Source organism: Lemur catta, chromosome 2, assembly GCF_020740605.2.
Source record: "Lemur catta isolate mLemCat1 chromosome 2, mLemCat1.pri, whole genome shotgun sequence".
Taxonomy (NCBI): Eukaryota; Metazoa; Chordata; class Mammalia; order Primates; family Lemuridae; genus Lemur; species Lemur catta.
The window spans coordinates 46,651,654-46,670,628 of record NC_059129.1 but is presented as its reverse complement, the minus strand read 5'-3'; the positions used below and the strand labels follow the sequence as shown (position 1 = coordinate 46,670,628).

At 39.7% G+C, this 18,975-nt stretch overlaps 1 protein-coding gene and 1 non-coding gene across 5 annotated transcripts in view; one reads left to right on the top strand and one right to left on the bottom strand.

Annotated features, from left to right (window-relative positions):
- Window positions 1-11,429, bottom strand: part of TBC1D22B (TBC1 domain family member 22B) — a 71,834-nt gene extending 60,405 nt beyond the window's left edge. For all 4 annotated transcript variants that reach the window (XR_006733244.1, XM_045541870.1, XM_045541871.1 and 1 more), the window contains exons 1-2: window positions 11,166-11,429; window positions 30-86 (exon numbers count right to left, since the gene is read on the bottom strand). Coding sequence is in view for 3 of the 4 variants with exons in the window: in XM_045541870.1 (XP_045397826.1) it covers window positions 30-86; window positions 11,166-11,221 (113 nt within the window). In the remaining variant the exon portion in view is untranslated. The remainder of the gene's footprint in view (window positions 1-29; window positions 87-11,165) is intronic.
- On the top strand, window positions 1,609-1,714 carry LOC123633665. The gene has a single exon (XR_006733691.1). It is a non-coding gene; the product is annotated as a U6 spliceosomal RNA (small nuclear RNA).
- Window positions 11,430-18,975: the final 7,546 nt, after the last annotated feature.

Below are 18,975 nucleotides of genomic sequence, written 5' to 3'. Positions count from 1 at the left end.
GGCATAAAAGGAAAAATGTATTGACTTACTTTTTGGTGAGCCGAGGGTCCAGAGGCGGGTGCTGTGCTCCATACACAGGCTGGATGCTAAAAGCATGAAAAAAGGAGGCAGCAAGTTGTTAGTTTAGTTTAGTTAGGAAACTAAATATTTTGGCTGAGTACCATCTGTATCACAAAATTGGATGGGATGTTGAGAAATAGGTTACCTCCGAGAATGAATATACTCAAGCCATTTCCAAAAGAGAGCAACCTACTCTTTAAAAAAAAAGACAAACAAAGTCTTTGATAATGTTCATTTTCCCTGGTAGGGCTTCAGTGCTTTACACACCTGACTGTCAGGAAGCCCTATGTGTACAGAAAACGGCGTGGAAAGGTAATGGGCTTTAGAGTTGGAGAGAGCAGAGTTCAAATGGCACTTCTGGCATTCAATACTGCTTTGAACTTGGACCAAGTTACCTGACTACTTTGAGCCTGTTTTCTCATCTAAAATGGGAATATGGCCTACCTTAAAGGTTCACTGGGCTAAAAGACAGTGAAGCAACACTACCAAGCGAAAGGTGGCCCAAGGAACTCTCATGTACCGCAGGTAGGGTACAAACAACTTCAAAAATCAGTTCAGCCATATCTAGAAAGAATGAAATATATATACCCTAAGACCCAGTGTTTTCACTCCAAAATATGTATCTCAAGAGAAATATATACAAAAGTGAATCAAGAGACATATATAAAACTATTCAAAGCACCATGGTTCTTCTTAGCCCCAAACTAGACATAACTCAAATGTCAACAGTGAATAGAGAAATAAACTGCGGTATGTTCACATAGTAGAATACTATACACCGAGGACAATACACGAAGTAGGGCTGCAAGCAACAATGTGGATGAATCTTACAAATGTCATGTTGGGCAAAAGAAGCAAAGTATAAAGGAGTAAATACCATATGATTCTACTTGTGTACACTTCAAAAATTGACAAAAATAATTTCTATTGTTTAGGGAGACATGCACAGTAGTAGCAATATAAAGAAAGCAAGGGGGGATTAACATAAAGGATGCAGGTCTCTCTGGGGGAAAAGAGGGAGGGGACACGGGAGTTTCTGTGTGCTCACTTTGTGTTACTTTGTGATTATTCATCAACCACCGTATCATACATTTGTGTTTCATGTACTTTTCTGTGTATAACATATCACACTTAAAAGAAAAAAGTGACCCAAGAATAACTGTATACTGACCCAAACTATTGTTCAATTATTAATACAAAGGTGACAGAAAAACATTTTTCAACATGTAAGAACTCAGGGAATATGCATTCCTCGACTCCTGCCTGAAGAAACTATGAGAGGACAACTTCAACTAACTATGAGATGGAGAAACCATGGTAAAAGGATGAGTGGAATCGATCTAACCCTAGGTCCAAGTCTTAAGTTTGAGGCTGTATGGTTACTGAAAAGAATGTAAAAGTAATATACTTGGCAAATGTTAAAATAGGAAGGAGGAAAAACGGACAAACAAGTGCAGTGATTTCCTCATTTTTTACTGACAGGGCTCAAAAGATATTTTAAGCTGACAGCTCAAGTGATAGAGGCATAGTATGTTTTAAGACAGAAAAATGCTCACTTTGGCAACACATATATTAAAATTGGAACAATACAAAGAAGATTAGCATGGCCCTGCACAAGGATGATATGTAAATTTGTGAAGTGTTCCATATTTTGGTTCCACTTTCTAATATTCACTGGTGGGTAAACTGAGGCTCTAATAAGAGAAGTGACTTACCCAATGGAGGGTCCTTCCAGCTTCAAACCCCACCCCCAATTCTTCCTCCAAAAAAAAAAGAAAACTAAGAAAAATAATATAATCAACTAAAAGCAGGTGGGGAAGGATGGGTTAGAAAATATAACTACTAATTTCATCATTGCTCATGGTAAGGACTCAATAGATATTGTCTGAAGAAATATGGTATAAAGTTATGCTTTTAAATGTAATCACTAGAATAAAAAGATAAATCATTCAAATTATTAAAATATATACACGCATGCTCCGCAAAGCACAGTCCATGTAATAAAGATTTTTAAAAAAGAAAATATTAAAAACATAACTAAGACCAAATATATCAGTTATTCCAATAAATATAAATGTGCTGAATTTACCTATTAAAAGAAAAAGGATTATCATCAACAGGGAACTAGTTAAATTATAGTACACCTTTTAAAAAAAATGAGGCAATTCTATATCCAATGAAATGTAATAAACTCAACATTAATTGAAAAAAGATGCAGAACTATATATGTGTCACCATTTAAAAAATCTTTAAGATATATACACATATTCATGTATGATTAGCTCTATGCATGCAAAGAGTATCTCTGAAAGAATACATAAACACCAGCAGCAGCAGTCTGGAAGAGGAAGCAGATAAATGGAGGATGAGGTGGCAAAAAGACTGTTTTCACTGCACGCCCTTTGTGCTTTTCTGATTTACTATCATGTACAAGTATCACCTTTATAAGAAATAAATTAAGCAATCATAAAAGGGTTGGAAGGTTTAAATGGGTTAATGTGTCAAAAGCCCTTTAGCACAATTCCTGGTGGGTGGCAATACTCATTTAATGGGAAGCAGGTAGTGAGGGAGACTTGCAAACATTCGAACACTACCCAGCACACACCCAGGGCCCAAGCAAGAAACGTTGGTTTTCTTCCACTCTTCCATTTTTATTATTTAATCCTTATCTGATATTTAGAAAACGGAACAAGTTTACCAGTATTTTGTTTCACATAACAGAGGTGATCTTAAAGATGCTTTCAAATAACAATGTAGCCAAGTCAATCATTTTCATATTTATTTCTATTGAGATTTCAGAGGGAATCTTCTTGTGTATGATCTTGTTTATGGATATGGCTCCTACCTTTATAAGAATCTATACTCCCTAAACCTCTCTGGAAGGTTATTTATAAACAAACCATTATATATATTACTATAGAAATACAAACTCTGAAAAGCAAACAATACTACTTTAATGTGTTTAAAGGGTTTCCCAGGCAGAGGAAAAGAAGAAGGAAAAAAAAAAAAGAGGAACCAAAGAGTAAAAGGAAAGTTTGGCTTAGGGGAAAGGGGTTAGACAAAACAAAAAGTAAAACACAATCACCAAAAAAACCCCAAAAGGGCCACTGATTTGCATTTTAGCATTTGCAAATAATCTAAGATGAGCCATAGCCCTCTTCATAGTAAAATATATTTTTATTTTATTTTTTATTTTTTTGAGACAGAGTCTTGCTCTGTTGCCCAGGCTAGAGTGCCGTGGCGTCAGCCTAGCTCACTGCAACCTCAAACTCCTGGGCTTAAGCGATCCTACTGCCTCAGCCTCCCAAGTAGCTGGGACTACATGCATGTGCCACCATGCCCGGCTAATTTTTTCTATATATGTATTTTTAGTTGGCCAGATAATTTCTTTCTATTTTTAGTAGAGATGGGGTCTCGCTCTTGCTCAGGCTGGTCTTGAACTCCTGACCTTGAGCGATCCTCCCGTTTCAGCCTCCCAGAGTGCTAGGATTACAGGCATGAGCCACCGCGCCCAGCCCTTCATAGTAAAATATAAAATCAGAGCATAAACTCTGCAGGAAGATCTCAACAGGCCAGTTAGGTTAGGTGACTGGGTAGAAAAATCTTCCCCTTAAAAGAGTATTACCACCTGCCAGTAACTCATGCAGAAAAAAAAAACAAACCTAACTGTGCAGGCTTAAGGGCCAGAGGCCATCAGTTACCATCTAGGAAAGAAATCTTAAAATCACAGTAAACTATTGTTTAAAGATGTCAGCCCAATGTGCTAGCACAGCCAGAAAGCCTTAAGATAAACGATGGATTTCATCAGCAAAGGTATCAGAGTCCAAATTGAATTTGTTAACATATTCTTTATCTGAACCTGGAACACTTTGTGTAATACATCAGTTTATTGCACCTAAAAAAGACAGGCAAGAAGTTAGAAAAGGAAGAGAAACCAACATGATTACAGAGACTAAATGAAAATACACTGAAAGAGACCAACGATTAAGGTGCTCAATTTCCTGCCATTTTTAATTCACCTATCAGCCTGTACCATCTCCACTCCTCCCAAACCCAAACTCCACCCTAGGGAAGGCTGGGCTCCACTCCATCTTCCAAACATACTCGAATTATTAAATCAGGCTCTTTTCCCTACTCGGAATGCTTTTCTATTTTCTGCATCCCTTTTCTCTTGTATCCATCTTGCAACATTACCTTCAAATTCTACACCCCCATGAGACTTTCTTGTCCCCACCCGCAGCATCCATTAACTCATGCCTTCTGATTCCCTAACATACATAAATCAGGGTTTATATATTCTTAAAACAAACGGGAGTTAGATCATAATATAAGCACATTCAGGTAGGTGCTCAACAACCAGCTTAAGAAATAGGACATTATGAAGTCAAAACCCCTGGCTTACCCCTCCTCCCTTCTTAGGAAGCTACTCTATTAAATTTGGCATTTTTCACACTCATTTTTATTTTCTATGTATCCCTAAGTAATATATAATATTGTTTTGCATATAAAACTTTATATAAATAATATCACTGTATATATGACTTATTATGACCCTAAATCATAATGCTACTTTAAATTTTACTTAATTTCATGGCTTTTGGCTTATCGCTCCAACACAAGTTAAAAAATAAATCTGCTCTAACACAAGTGTAAAAGCATTTAATTGACATTTTCAAACACAAAGAAAAGTACAGAGAACAATATAACAAGCACTCATTAACCATCACTCTGATGTAACAACTGTTAACATTCATCACAGTTCTTTTTTTAAGAAAATAAAGTGTTAGGCTACTGATATCCCAGTTGCAGTTCCCTCCCTCCCCAAGCATAACCACTATTCTGAAGTTGGAGGGAATCCTTCCCATCTGTTTTTATACTTCTACGTATATTCATATACCCACAAACAACACACAGTATTTTTTATGTTTTTAAACTTTACATAAAAGACTGCACACTGTACATATAATTCTACATCTTGCTTTTTTCATTCAACAATGTGTTTTCACTCAACTCCACTTTTAAGTTTTTCTGATTACAAAAGTAACATATGCTAAGTGGAAAAACCGGAAAGTCAATCATACACAGCGTCCTCTCCAGGGGAAGCCATGGTGCCAAACAGATTTTCAGCTTCTAGAAAGCCACGGTAGTGCCATGTCTTTTTCTGTAGTCCTCTTACCACCTGGCAGAGCACAACACACACCAGCAGGCACTTAACAATACTTGGGGAGTGAAGATTAGAACTCTACAAAACCTATACCTCTGCTTAGGCTGATGCTTCTCTAGCTAGACAGACCTAAAAACTAGAGGTTAGTGTGCTGCATCTCAAAGAAATTACACTGCATCTGCAGAGTAAAGAATGCCATTGGATGTGTTGCCAGGAGACAAACGAGCCAACATCCTGGTCAACCTGTCATTCTCTTTAACAAAACCAACACCACAGAACGTATTAGCACAGCTGTTTTACTTCATTGTTGGAACAGTGCAAAAAACCTTGGTAGGAAAAATCAACAGGTGTTTGTTTAGTGCTGAGAAAAAAGCTAAAGCAAATATGGGAATTTAAATGCCAAATGCTTTGGCAACTAATTCAAGTTCACACACTCACTCCATGGAAGTCTTCCAGAACCAGGGATCTATGCTGTTTTAGTGATAATTTAATATCTTCTAGTCACTCACTTTATCAGTAAAACATTTCCAAGCCAAGAATAGGTTATAACGCACCTGCCCAGACAGGCTGGGACCATTACACTGAGTCTTCTATCAGATTCATTATGATCTTAGGATTAAGATCAAAGCCCTTAATTTGGCCTATCTTTCTAACCATTAATGACCTGGAGGGCTTAGAGAATTTGGATTTTATTCTAATGACAAATGGGAGGCCTGTAGAGGGGCAAGAAGAGAAGCAGGAAGACCAATGAGGAGGTTATAGCAGTAGTCCAGGCAAGAGAGGATTCAGTTTGATCCAGGGTAGTAGGGGTGGAAGTTGTGAGAACAGCTCAGATTCAGGATATATTTTGACGAGCCATCAGGACTTCCTAATCAATTGGATGTGGCAGGAAGGGAAAGAGAAGAATTAAAGACATTAGGATTTTTGGCCTGAGGAACTTGGTAAACGGTGGGACCATTAAGTGAGATGGAAAGAACAGCTTTGCAGAGGTGGGCAGATGTGTAAATCCAGAGTTCTGTTTGGACACGTTAAGTTTGAGATGCCTACTAGAGAGCCCCACGGAAATGCATTAATTGTTCAAGATCCACATGGCAAAAGCTGCCAGCACTGGGACTCAGGTTTCTTTGAATCTAATTCAGGGTCTGTTCTCAGTGGTTCTCAAAGGGCAACCCCTAAACCAGTGGCAGCACTTGGGAACTTGTTAGAAACTCAACTTCTCAGGCCCTACCCTACTGAATCAGAAGCTCTGGAAGTGGGGCCTGGCAATGTATGTCTTCATGAGCCCTCATGAGTGAGGGCTCAAACTTCAGGGAGCTGACTCACTGAAGTTTCAGGACCATTGCTCAGAATCATACTCCTCATCACTAATGAACACGTGATAGCCACAGCTGCCCTGCGTTAGGCTTCTCTGTGCCGCCACAAACCGTCTGCCTAATTAACAATGGGTGGTAAGTTGTGTTTTTTTCTTTTGTTTCCTGCCCAGGACTCACTGAAGGCTTTAAATACACCATAGATCAAAGTTTTTCAACTCCAGTTTCAGAAACTAAAGCAAAGGGAGAAAACAAAAATTGGAGCTACTATAGTAGTAATTATCATTCTTATAATAACTAACATTATTGAGTACCTCCTAACCACTTGCTATGCATTAGCTCCTTTAATTCTCATAATATTAACAGTTGTATAGGGTAGATACTCTGTTCCCATTTTACAGATGAGGAGACTGAGGCACAGAATGGTTAATTAACTTCCACAAGGTCACACAGCTAGAAAGTGGAGGAGCTGGGGTTTGAACCCAGGCAGTCGGATTCCAGAGCCTGAATTTTTAACCACAATGGTAAAGATTGCCTCTTATCTTCCTAAGCATCAATAAATCACCATTTGATGTATTAAGTACATGGGGCTCTTGTGAATAACTGAGAGAACTTAAAAACATGTTTAATCCTATCAAGGTACCATATGACCCAGCAATTCTACTTATACACAAAAGAATGGAAAACATATGTCCACACAAAAACCGGTGGATGAATGTTCATAGAAACATCATTCATAGTAGCCAAAAAGTAAAAAACCACCCAAATTGCCATCAGCTGATGAATGGATAAATAAAATGTGGTATACATACATGATGAAATATTACTCAGCCATGAAATGGAATGAAGTACTGATACATAATACCACATGGATGAACCTGAAATCATGCTTAGTAAAAGAAGCCAGTCACAAAAGGCCTCATATCATATTACTCCATTTATATGAAATGTCCAGAATAGGTAAATCCATAGGAACAGAAAGGAAAATAGGAGTCACTAGGGTCTGGAGGGAGGGGGAATAGGAAGTGACTGCTAATGTACTCTACTGGATACAGAGTTTCTTTCTGGAATATTGAAAATGTTCTGAAATTAGTGGTGATGACTGCATAAAACACCTATACTGTAGATGAATTTACTAAATACCATTGAATTGTACACTTCAAAAGGGTGAATTTTGCGGTATGTGAATTATATCTCAAGAAAGCTGTTATTTTAAAGAAAAATGTTTCATTCATTTTGAACTTAGGCTATTTTATTTAATAAAATTCCTATTTGTTGTCACTAAGGTCACTGGATCATGATCAAAGAAACTGAAAGTAACCTGCCATCACTTTGATTTTTTAACCTTTCAGTTTGCAAAAAGGAGTAAACTAGTTTCAGTTCTAAGGTTCAATGAACCTAGTACAGTCATTTGTGTCATTTCTCCACTCAGGAAAAAGTTTTTCTTCTCTAAGACTTAAAAAATACAAACGGAAGTTCTATTCTTGAGAAAATGCTCTAACATTTTCCTTAAATCAAAGTACCCTTCTATCTAAAAGAACCTCAGATAGTTTTCTCCCATAAGCAGGGGCTCCTGGGGCTTCCCTGCTAAAAGCACACAGCTGAACAATATTTCTCTTCAACAAGCAAGGTACTAAAAACAATTATGGCAGGCTGAGCAAGAGTGAGGTCCTGTCTCTACAAAAAATAGAAGAAGTAGCCAGGTGTGGTGGCGTGCACCTTTAGTCCCAGCTACTGTGGATGCTGAGGCAGGAGGATCGTTTGAGACCAGGAGTCTGAGGTTGCAGTGAGCTAGGATGACGCCACGGCACTCTAGCCAGGGTGACAGAGCAAGACCCTGTCTCAAAAAAACAAAACAGAAAAAACTATTATGAATTGTGGAAACATTTTAATGCCTTAAGAATAAACAATGAAGATAAATAACTAGTGCTGCAGTAAGGATCTGAGAAACATTCTTTTCAATGTTCACTTGCTCTAATAACAGTAAAATTAATAAGTAGTATTTTTTAAGCCACTATACTGTTGTAAATACTGCCCTAGGTTCTTTAAAAATATATTTCCTCCAGTCCTCACAGTAACCCTGTGAAAGGGATTCTCATTTCATAGATAAGGAAACTGAGGCCTAAAGCAATTAAGTCAATTATTTGTTGTGGTTAGCTAGGTAAGACAGCCCAAATAATAACCCAAGTTTTTCTGAACTCAAAAATTCTTTTCTCGGCTGGGGGCAGTGGCTCACGTCTGTAATCCTAACACTCTGGGAGGCTGAGGCAGGAAGATTGCTTGAGCTCAGGAGTTCGAGACCAGCCAGAGCAAGAGCGAGACCCCATCTCTACTAAAAATAGAAAAATTAGCTGGGTGTTGTGGTGTGGGCCTGTAGTCCCAGGTACTCAGGAAGGGGATCGCTTGAGCCCAGGAGACAAAAAAAAAAAAAAAAAGTTCTTTTCTCTATCCCTCTATATGAAAAAGGAAGCCAAAAACTTTTAAGAAACTAAAAAGACTTCTGTTCATATCACACAAAAGTAGTGCTTTTAAAAAGGTATTTCTGTAGTCCAAAAGAGGAAATATAGAAAACAAAAGATTGTTAATAGCAACCACCAGTCAGACGGCAAAAGACCACACCAAGTCTCACATCTCTTAAATTAATTACTTCCTGATATAATGATTTTCCTATTGATTCTGATTATAATCTCAGGATGTCAAAATTTAATGATCTCATTATGGAAACCCCCAGAAAACTGCAGTTAGCACAACTGGAGAGATCACTAGACCAGGAAGGAAAAAGGAATCAGATGGCAGGAAGTGGTGCTTATCTAAAAACATAGAGCATCTTTAACACTAATATTAACACTGTAATTCCACAGCACTTTAATCTGAAGCTATCTTTGCATTCCCTTGTATTATTTTAATATGTATTCCTAAAAGCTGATTCCCACTCTTTGCTTTTTTCTTTTATATTTGCATTTTATTTTCTACTTGATCAACTGTTAGAAAAAAGCAACAGCTTATACAATATCACAATGCAATTGAAAAGTCAAGTTTTCAATATTTCAGACATGTTAAATTCTAATTTTAGTTAATAAAGATGAAAAGAGAAAAATACTTTAGACTTCTTAAACTGTTCAGTAACATGCAGTTTACATAGCAAAGAAAAACTCAATGAAGAAATACCTTTTCTCACTGACCTCTGGAACGAATACTATAGATTTTACGCATAGGAGACTTATCACACACAAACTTTATTTCACAAGCATTTGGGTTTTTTTTGTTTTGGGGGGCTTTTTTTTGGAAGTATCATGATCAACTTTGTATTTATTCCAGGAAAATTCACATGAAGAGAACATACATCGTTCTTGGCATATGATATATAATTTATTCTGTGATTTAAATTTTATTTTTATTTCAAAGTATTAATGGGGTACAAATGTTTTAGGTTACATGGATCATCTTTGTAATGCTTGAGTCCTGGCTATAGGTGTGCCCCTCACCAAAATAGTATTCACAGTACCCAGTAGGTTGATATATTCCCCTCCCACCCTATTCTCCATATGTCTAATAGGATCCTTAATAGCCACTACTGACTCTCATTTCTCTCTAGCTTAAAAAAAGCCCGGGGGGGGGGGGGGTAGGGTCACAAGTTCAAAGGATTATCCGAGAAGGAAAAGACCTGAATCAATTAGAAAAGGTAGCATGTGGGGCACAACAAAACATGAATTTCATCACCAAGTAGACTGTGGCTGGCAGAAATCTTAAATTCACACCTCACACACACAATCCTTGTACTTCTCGGGACTCTGCCCCAAACAAATTCAAACTGTAAAACAATAGCTGATTGATGGATGGATAATTGCTAAGAGTTTCAACATACACAGAAGCGGGGCGGTGGGGCAGAAAGTAGCTTAGAAGGTCTGCTCTCCAACTAAACAACTGAAGAATGAAAGAATTTAGTGTATTTGCATGTAGTGTAAGAGCATTACAATGCAGAAGAGGAGGAGGTCACTTGGGGTTGGACAAATCCTTAGAAAATGCCAAAGGAATAAACCCGATTCTGTGGTCACCTTGCAATAATCCCTAAGGGGAAAGGGCCAACTCAAGATAAACTAAGGTCAGACTTGAGAATTGTCCTTACTTTTCCTGCCCAGCCCCCTCGGCAGGCCGCCCCAAACTCCCACCAGAACCTTTTGGGAACGTGCCGAGATGGGGGAGCAAATAAAGGGGCCATCTCGTGCCAGCAACCACCTGTGCGTGGTGGAGACCCCCGAAAGGGAGTTCTGTTTAAAGTGGAAAGCAGCCCTGGGGATGGCCCTCCGAGCCCAGGACAGACACCGGCTACTCACCCAACTCCACTGCCCCTTATGCCGGGTCTTCAGCCACCTCCCAGCCGGAGGTCATTCCTCCTGAGACCTCCGCCCCCAGACCCGGACCTGCACCCACACCCAGCCGTCCCCAAAGCTCTCTGCCCGCCCCTCTGCTTGACAGCTGCCCTGCCGCCACCAGGCAGCCCCAGCTTCCCCAGCCCGGGTTCCCCAAACCCGTCTTCTGGCCTTGGTGGCGCCCCAGGCCCGGGGATTTAGGGATCAGGCTCTGGAAGGGTTTGGTCCAATCCCCTCTCCCTCTCAGCGTCCTAGGCTCACCTTCCCGGCAGCTTAGCGCTCCTCTTCCAAAACTGCTTGCTGTTCTCGGCGGCCATTGCTTTGGCCCAGGGAAGGCCTCGCAGGCGGGCCAGGGCGGGGTGCCCGGCGAGATGCCCCCAGGACCCCTCAATCCGAGGGCCGACCCAGGCCGCTTCCCCACCGCCGGTCACCCGCTCCCAGCTCCCGGGGGCGCCATCTTGGATGTGGGCACCCTCCAGCCCAGCGCCGCTGCCATTGGTGGGCCGCGCAAGCCGTGGACGGGCGGCCAATCGGGAGCCGGAACCCTGGCGGCCGCTGAGGCTGAGCGACGGCGTCAGGGGCCGGGCACACAGGTGGGTCGGAAAGGCGGAGCCGCGGCGAGCGGGAGGCGGGGCTGAAAGTTCCTACCTCCAGGGGCGAAGAAGCAGGTAATGAAAGGGACTAGAGGAAAGAGGCTTGTTTTCTTTGTGGGGAATGAAGTTCCTCAGTCTAATATTTTTTGGAAGGAGAGAGCGTAATGTGTATTTTTATTTATATATGTATACATATATCTCTCTCTATAAATAGATATATAAATCTTTGACCTAAAAGTAAGGGCCCTTGCGTTGGTTGTGGCCTGCCTTTAACATCTCTCAACTCAATGACGGTCTGGTTATTACCCTCCCATTCCTTGTTCCATTTAGATCCTGATTTGTTTTTCTGGGAAGGAAGATGAGTAGGGATCCGATAGCCCAGAGTTACTAACTGTTAGAGTAACGGCGAGTAACGGTTCATCAAAGTCTCCCTGGGCTCTGTTAAATGAAACTATTGAAGGACTTGTGGTGTGGCTGAAATGCAAATGATCTAATCCTTGTTTCAATTCATAACTCTCACTTTCTGGCTGTGAGAACCCAGATGCCGAGGAAAGGAAAGGTTCATAGTTCAAAGTTTAAGGAAAGGTTCTTATTTTCTCCACACAATTCAGATTACCAAGTGCTATTTCTTTTGAGGACATAGTATATCTCCATGGTGTGAACCACAAAGATTAAGGATGTACCCCCCCCAAACATTATTAATTTCCCTTATTAATCTATTATAAATCTTTCACCCTTGAATTTATTTTCAATCTACTTTTCACCCAGAATGACTTTTAATATTAGCATTTTGAATCTTTTGAATGTCTTGTTGGTGGTTTTTGCTCTTTTTGAGTTTCTGTGGTTATATTCCACAGTGATTTGGGGAGAGAGGGAAAGCAAGCACCAACTAGAGTAGTTTTTGTCCCAACAAAGGACTGTTGAGATGGGCTGTTATCCTCCCCTCCCCCACCTCGTTTACTGGTACCACATGTCCTTCTACATACTGGAGAATACCTAAGGACCCCATGTGTAAAGAAGGACCTTCTTTTATATGTCCTCCAATGGCCTCTTTCCACATAGACATTACCCTCATTTTCAAGTTTCTTTTTCCTCTAATTTTAGAATCATGGGATTGTATGGAAGGGCTGTTTTACTCTCTCTGAGTCTTTCAAGCTTTTATAGCCTTTCATCTTATCTTCTTTATGGGCATTTAACCCATGAAACGAAAGCCCTCTGTCCTTTTAATCATTTTACCTGCCTTTCTCTGGCTCTTCTTTTTCTTAGGAGGCAATGACCAGTACTGCACACTGAACCCTAAGAGGTATGTTATGAGGTTTTGTTGAGGCTGATGTTTTGCCTTTATTCTGGACAGCCAAAACTTTTGCTGGCCTTTCAGATTTTAGAAGAGCTGATGTCTTAAGTCTACAACAACTTCTGTAGATTCCTCACCTTGGTGGCAAACAGCAGTTTGCATTCAGAGTTCATTGTCTTAAAGATATCATCTGAATTGTCTTCCCCTATGTGAGCTGCCTTACACTTGTCCATGTGGCAAGACACTTTCCAGTTTACTTACATAGCTTTAGAAATGTTCCAGAAGATGCTCCCTATTGACTTGACATTTTACTATGTGGAAAGCAAAGTATAATTTGTGTACCTAGAAATGTCTCAAAGTATTCCTTTTTCTTCATCGTTTATGAAATGTTAAATAACACTGATTCCCAGGGGATACTGTTTACATTGCTCAACTCAGAAAAGCCCTATTATTCCTACCTTAGTTTTCTACATCTAAGCCAATTTCCCATCCAAGATTTTAAAAATTCACTTTAGTTGCTCAGTGATAACTTTTTAAATAGTATTTGATAGGGACATTGAGATTGTTGGACCCTTTCTCCCCACCACCACCAAGACCACCCTAATCTAAACCAACCACACACCCTTACAGCAACCTGTTATTAGGCCTTCCTGCTTCCACGCTTGCCCCCTGAGAGTCCATTCCCCACAGAGCAGCCAGAGAGAGCCTTTTAAAATGTAGATTGTATCATGTCACACCTCTGCTCAAAACCTTGCAATGGCTCCCATTGCACTTGGCATAAAATCTAAGCTCCTACATGATTTGGTTCCACTGACGTCTTCAGTCTCATCTCATTCCGCTCTCTTCCTTGATTAATCTGCTCCAACCACACTCATTGGTCCTTTTGCTAGTCTTTGAACATGCCAAATATGTTCCTACCTCAGAGCCTTTGTATTAGCTATTTCCTCTGCTTGGAATTCTCTTCCCCCAAATAATCTGGATGGCTTGCTCCCTCATTTCATTCACATATATTCCCAAATGTCTTCACCTTGGCGAGGCCTTCCCTAAACACCCATCCTAAATAGCGGGCTCCACCACTCTATTTTTCTTTAAAGCACTTTCACTGTGAGACATATCATATGCTTGTTTGCTGTCCATCTCCATTCCCTAGAATGTAAACTCTACTAAGACAAGGACTTTGTCTGTTTTGTTCCCAGCTGTATCCCCAGCACCTAGAATGGTATTTAGCATGTAGTAGGTGCTTAATAAATATTTACTGAGTGAGAGAATGAAGAATATAAACACTTCTTGTCTTTTTGGTTCTATGTTATGTATGCACATTGTTGTTGGGAAAGTTTATAGAAACAATGTTTCCCAACCTCTAAAGGATGTGCTCACTGTACCAAAGATTCTGTAAGGTTGTCTGTCTCTTGATTGAAGACCACTCTTCATCTTTTGAGACAGTGTGTCTTCTTCAAACTCTTTTGCAGCTTCAGAGGAATGTACCTGAACCTAGAATGAAGCAAAGGGAGGCCCTCCAACTAGCTGGATATCAGTTGGTCAGCTACCATCAAAGGGGTGATAGCTACAACAGCCAGATCACCCTTACACCAAACTTTGCCCAGCTAGAGATGAAAAATCATAGGTTTGAGGTTCCCAAGGGTCTTTGGAGCCCTTTTGATGGAGGGTTTTCATGGCAGGTGCTTAGTGGTCCACTGGACCGATGCTGCTTATAATTCATTGCACATGCAAATCCCTGGGGGTTATGTTAAAAGCCTAGATTCTGATTCAGTAGGTCTGGGGTGGAGCCTACAATTCAGCATTTCTAGCAAGCTCCCAGGTGACCCTGATGCTGCTAATCCATGGACCTTACTTTGTAGATCTTCTGAGACTAGCATAGTATGGCCCGTGATCCTTGAACTTGTCTCAAGGGTTGATTATTTTGAAGCCATAAGTAGAGGACTCTTAATGTTGTCTGCCTGCAAGTGTTTACTTTTCCCTCCTTCATCTTCATTCAAAGGGGAGTAAAACAACTTAAAATGGGGCAAAGCTGAGTTAAAGGAATGAGATATGCCTGGGTTGAATATGGACTGAAAAGAGCTGGGCATATCCCAACCCGCTGAGAAAGTTGTATGAAAGAGATAAGCCGTGAGTAGAGGCAGGACAGGAGGGGAAGGAGAAAGGCCTGAAGAACGGTAGGGAGGTCGTTTCAGAGCAGGCGCTCCAATGGGAAGATAAAAATAGAGAAAAAAGCCTTTGGACTTACAGAGAGATCACTAACAGACTTTAACCTCGGCAAAGGAGTGGAGTGAAGGAAGTAGACACAGTGAGGACAGAAAGGGAGGGTTAAGAAATTAGAGCAAGAAGCAGCCCTCACAGTGCTTTGCACAATGTTGCACCACCTAAGAGATGGTGAGGTCAAGCTGGGACTTAAGGGCAAGAGAGCTTTTTTAGTACCTAAACAACCACTAGGAAGAGCCAAATGACAGAGATCGGTTACATTAGAGAAGGCAAGGGGATAAGCAAAAAGACAAAGGGATAAGAATAAACTAAAGGAGCAAGAGGTTATTGGAGTAGGGAGAGGAAGAAAGAGTGGTTAGAGTTTGGGGGCAAAGGGAAGATTAGATATTTTATTCCTAGGAATTTATTCTAAGAATATAAGTCAAAAAAGGGGGGGAGAGCTCTGTATACAAAGATGTTCTTTGCCTTGTAACCAGTAATAAACAGGGGGAAATGAAAAGAATATAAAGGTTTAAACAAGGCAGTTACACAAATTATGGTGTGTGGTCTGTAAACTTGAACCCTATTGAACCATTAAAGGCTGCAAATTTGAATGCTACATAGCTACATTTCACATGTATGAAAAGATGTACAGCAGGGAAAAAGTAGAATGCAGAATGCCTTTGCCTGATTTCAATAAAAATATATGGGTTTTGTCAAAGACTAGAAGAAAACATGGAAAAATTAAGCAAATTTTGGTAGATGGTAGAATTATATATCTTTTTATTTTTCTGGAATTTTTCTTTAATATTACCATATTTTTAATATTATAAAATATATATCACACAATAAACCAGAGGTTAGCAAACTTTTTCTATAAAGGGCTGGATTGTAAATATTTTAGGCTTTGCCACAGAGTCTCTGTTGTAGCTATTCAACTCTGCTGTTGTAGCATGAAAGCAACTATAGACAATATGTATAACAAATAAACTAGCATAGCTAGGTTTTAATAAAACTTGAACCACATTGAATTTGAACTTTATGTTATGAAATATTGTCATGTCATATGCATGAAATATTCTTTCACTTTTTTCAACAATTTAAAAATGTAAAAAATCATTTTTATCTCATAGGCCACATAAAAATAGCACATTAGATTTGGCCCACAAGCAGTAGTTTGCCAACCCCTGCAATAAATAATAAAGAAAAGATAATAATAAGAAAAAGATTAAGAAACAAAAAATCTTAAAATATAATTAAAGTCCCATTTTTGTCCCTCTCTGGTCCCATTCCCCTCCCTGTCTCTGGTGGAAACCACGATCCTGAGTTACATGTTCAGCATTCCCATGCATGTTGTAGACTTTTACTACATATGTGCGTATCCATAAACAACATGTTTTTCATGTTTTGAAACTTTATAAATAGCATCATACTGTACATATGTTTCAGCAACTGGCTTTTTTCACTCAACATTCTGTTAATACATGGAACTCTAGTTTATTCATCTTAGCTGCAATATACTGTTCTATTATGTGAATGTTCCTCAATTCTCATTTCCAATTATTTTTATTTTGAACATTGCTCGGTCAACATTCTTTTATACATTTTAGGGGGCAAAATTTTCTCTAGTACAATTTTGTTCAAATTACAGTTTTTCAACTGTCTTAGTCTGGGTTGCTGTAATAAAATATCATACATTAGGTAGCTTATATCATAGATTGGATAGCTTATAAACTACAGAAATTCACTTCTCACAATTCCAGAGGCTGGGAACTACAAAATGCCAGCAGATTTGGTGTCTGGTGAGGGCCTGTTTCCTGGTTCATAGATCGTACTTGCTAGCTGTGTCCTTACATGGTAGAAAGGGCAAGGAATCTCTCTGGGGCCCCTTTTATAAGGGCACAAATCCACCTTCATGTCCTGATCACCCCCCAAAGACCCTTCCTCCTAATAACATTACACTGGTGATTAAGTTGTAACACATGAATTTTGAGGAGACACCAGCATTCAGACCATAGCATCAACTATTAGTACGTTGAAATTAACTTAAAGTTCTGGACCTTTAATGAAACAGAATAGACAGGAATAGACAAATTCAAAATGTGTTGCAGGTATTGCTTTGCAAAATTTTTGTTGTAGCTTTTTACATACTTAGATGTATGTGCATGTGTATGCATTTGTGTGCGCTTGAGATAGATAAATAGATGTGCTTGGTTGTAAGGTAAAATATATTTCTCAGTAAGAGGTTATGGTCAGAAATTTTGAAAACCAGTGCTCTCAGGTGCAGCCTAGGAATACCTAGGAAAGGCATTGCTAGATCACAGAACATGCATAACTTCCACTTTACTAGATATTGTGAAATGTCCTCCCAAGTGGTCTTTCCAATTTATTTTCATCCTCACAGCAATGAGTGTGATTTTCTATTGCTCCACATGCTCACCTAAAGGAGGGTTTTCTCATGGCATGTTAAATATATCATATGCTCAAAAGAATGTATAAAATTAATATGTACAGTTTGACAAATAACATTTGTACTCATGTGCCTGCTCCCCATGCTATATAATAGGACATTACCAGTACCTTAGAAGCCTCTTGGGAGTCCTGTCCTATGAGCACTCCCCCTTTTCTCCCTTTCAGGTGTAACCACTGTGCAGAATTTTGTATTAATCATCCCCTTCTTTTCTTCATACTTTCCACCTATGTTTGTAACTTTAAGTAATATATTGTTTATATTAATAGTAAGGCTGATATTGTTATTCTATCTATTCTTCTGTTGCCTGCTGCTTTTGGACAATAATATGGTTGGAGATTTAGCCTTGTCAATGAGGATAACGGTAGTTCACTCATTTTCTCTGCTGTACACTATTCTATTTTATAAATACCACATTTTATCTGTGCTATGAACATTTGGTTGTTTCACATGCTGTGCCCCTGTGAACTGCTGCTGTAAACATTCTCATCCATGTCTTCCAGGTAAGCGAACAAGTAGCAGTGTTTCTCTAGAATATTGATGTAGGAGTGGAATTACTGGTTAAGGGTGTGTTCCTATGTTCAACTTTGCAAAAACTGCCTGACTGTTTTTCCAAGTGGTTGTACTACTTTAAACTTTCACTCACAGGGGATGAGAGTTCTATTTTCATTTCCTATAATATGGTTTCAACAGTAAGTATTAATAAAAATGGGGGGAGGGTTCAAAGTCAGATCCTAAGAGAAGAACAAAATTGGGTTGAACAGGAAACAGAAAAGTAGAAACCTTAATCTCTGTTCAGTCACACATAAATCTTTCTTCCTTCTTTTCTCTTGTCATAAATTTGTACATAGTACCAATTCAAAATGTACAAATGGGTATATAGTGGGTTGAATGGTGGCCCCCTCAAAGGATATGTCTACGTCCAAATCCCTGGGATGTTATCTTATTTGGGAAGAGTCTTTACAGATATAATTAAGTTAAGGATTTTGAGATGAGATCATCCTGGACTACCTGGTTGGGTACTAAACTCAAGGACAAATGTCCTTATAAGAGAGGATACAGACAGAAGTGAATGAGGCAATGTGACCACAGAGGCAGATTGGAGTTTATGTGGATGCTGCCACAAGTCAAGTAATGCATGGAGCCACCAGAACACAGAGGAGGCAAGATAGGATTCTCCCCTAGAGCCTTTGAAGGGCACATAGCCCTGCTGACACCTTGATTTTGAACTTCCAGCCTCCAGAACCATGAGAGGATAAATTTCTGTTGTTTTATGCCACTAAATTTATGGTAATTTAGGTTGGGGGCCGTGGCTCACACTTGTAATCCTAACACTCTGGGAGGCCGAGGCAGGAGGATTGCTTGAGCTCAGGAATTTGAGACCAGCCTGAGAAATAGTGAGACCCAGTCTCCAACAAAAATAGAAAAAATTAACTGGGCATGGTGGCATGTGCCTATGGCCAGCTACTTGGGAGGCTGAGGCAGGAAGATCGCTTGAGCCCAGGAGTTCGAGGT